Below are 2270 nucleotides of genomic sequence, written 5' to 3'. Positions count from 1 at the left end.
CTGTGCTTGCATGCTGCCTCACCGCTGAGTCATACACTGCTTCCTGAAGAGCTCACATTCTCCTGTGGAATCTCTGCTCAGCACTGCCCACACCCAGTCCTGTTGAGTTCTGAGATGGGCAAGTCATAGCCTGGGGTCAGATGGTTGCAAGCTGTGCTTATGGTCTGTGTTCCTAAGACTGCGAAGATGATGCTTTCCCATCCGAAAAGCAGCTGGATGACTCTCGCTCATCCCCTTTGCTTGCTCGTACACAGCTATGCTGGTCGGGACCTGCCTCTGAGTAATCCCCTTGCCTTCTCTGAAGGGTGGTGTCTTAATAAGGGAAATGACACATGGTTTTGATAAAATTTATGAAAAAACATCCCTAAATAACCAGGATATTTGTTTAAATCTTATTCCTTAGAACTGTAGTCTCCAAAATTTTTGATGGCATATCCCTTTCAGTCAAAAGTTGCCATTAGGAAGAACATCCCCAGTGCAAACTTCATGTAAACTTTATCTGTATTTTATTTAGTAATGCTCAGAATCTAGGAGCATGCAGGCTTGGGTGGCTGGATGGCGGTGGAAACAGGTTGGGAGGGATGAAGCTCTTGCTGCCTGTTGCTCTGGCAGGCTCTGGGCGTGTGGGAGCAGCTGCCCTTGCAGATGGATGGGCAGTGCTGGGGCCAGGAGGTGCTTCAGCCCGTCGCTTGGCATGTGGAGGTGCTTTCCATTTGATGTCAACTCTCCTCTTGCACTGCTCCAGCAGCTGGGGATGCTCTCTGTTAAAGCTGGGGTTGTAGTAGTAGAGAAACAAGCAAAGGAGAAGAGTTAGTTGTCACCATCCAGGGACTGGAAGCCCTCAAGCTATGAGAACTAAGACTGAATTGCAGAAGACTAGCACGGATCCTGAAAAGGCCTCTGAGGGGTGTTTGAAACCTAAAGTTCAGGCTAAAATGTTCCTGATGGTCCTGTGCAGTCATTGGCACCCCTGGGATTTTGCTGTCTGGGAGCAGAGCAGTGCAGGATTTTCAAAAGCCTAAGAACTACTTTTGAAAACCCAGTACCATGACTTTTCAGCAACTTCAACCTACACAGGAGCAGGCAGGTAATAGTATGGTCCTTAGATGTATTTTCTCAGCATTCAGCAGATGCCACAGGAAGGTGTTAGGTTCGGTAGAGCAAGACATGGAGCAAAGACATTAAATAAACCATGTTATGCTGAGTCTGCCGTTGCACTTGCTGAATTCACACTAAGCAGATGCAAACAAACTGTATTTTATCTGTGTCTCTACTAGTCGGAGAGACTAACTGAAACCTTCCTGAAAACAACCTGGGAAGGAAATGAAAGACAGACTGCTCACTGCCATCCCCATCTCCTCCTCTGCTGCAAGGCCTTATTTGATGTGTGGGTCCGTCTCTCCCCCAAGATTATGGAGAGTGTTGGTTGATGACTTGATGATCTTAAAGGTCCTTTCCAGCCTAGCTGATTCTATGATTCTATAATCCTGTGTGCAGGTCGACTGCTGTACCTTGCTGTGAGAAGAGGCTGCTGCTTCCTCAGCCAGGAATTCAGGCAGGGAGGCAGATCTTTGGAAGTCCGGCTGTACTTTTGTGAACCCATAGATGTTCAGTTGCCGAATGAAAGACCCCATCTTCTGTGTGGCAAAAACCCTGCCCAGCACCTCCTCTGAGAAGAGAACTTCATTGATGGCCACGCATTGTCCTCCCTCACTCCACCAGATGGACCGAAACTGGTCGCTCTCCAAGATCTTCCAAAGCTTCTGGGGAAAGCAGAGGCCTGAGAATTCGGTGTCTCAGCCTCTGCTCCCGTTGGAAAGAGGAGGGACTCGGGTGGTGTCATGTCCCTCGCTCCCGGGTTGCACGTCCCGCTCCTCCTGTATTGCTGCTCCCGCTGTGTCACAGGGTGCTGTTTCCCCCTGTCCTGGAGGGCCGGCAGGAGTCATGTCTGCCGACTGCCCCAGCTCGTCCTGAGCAGAAAGGGACGGTGTTGGTGCGGGAGACGGCTCCCATTCCATGTCTGCTGTCGCCCGTGGACCGACGGCTTGCTCAGCAGCCACCGCCCTGGAGAACCAGGCCTAGTCCCGCCAGCCAGCGAGGAGAGGCCGCTGGTGCTGACTGACTGTGGGTACCAGCGGGTGCTCCCACATATCACTGGGGTGCCCGTTCTGCACCGTGGTGATGTTGTAGTGATGTTGGAAGACAGTGGCCTGGCAGCAGAGAGCAGCAAGGGGAGACATGGCTGGAGAGCCCTTGTGTTGCTTTCCTCC

The 2270-nt window shown here is 51.4% G+C and overlaps 1 protein-coding gene across 1 annotated transcript; it reads right to left on the bottom strand.

Annotated features, from left to right (window-relative positions):
* Window positions 1–643: 643 nt before the first annotated feature.
* On the bottom strand, window positions 644–2210 carry LOC104402438 (heat shock transcription factor, Y-linked-like; the record flags this gene model as incomplete). The annotated part of the gene is made up of 3 exons (XM_010010315.1): window positions 644–787; window positions 1506–1780; window positions 2120–2210. Coding segments are annotated over 3 exons (510 nt in total), but the record flags the coding sequence as incomplete, so codon positions are not given.
* Between the last annotated feature and the right edge of the window lie 60 nt (window positions 2211–2270).

Source organism: Nestor notabilis, unplaced genomic scaffold, assembly GCF_000696875.1.
Source record: "Nestor notabilis isolate BGI_N333 unplaced genomic scaffold, ASM69687v1 scaffold8162, whole genome shotgun sequence".
Taxonomy (NCBI): Eukaryota; Metazoa; Chordata; class Aves; order Psittaciformes; family Psittacidae; genus Nestor; species Nestor notabilis.
This window is presented reverse-complemented; position numbering and strand designations above follow the sequence as displayed.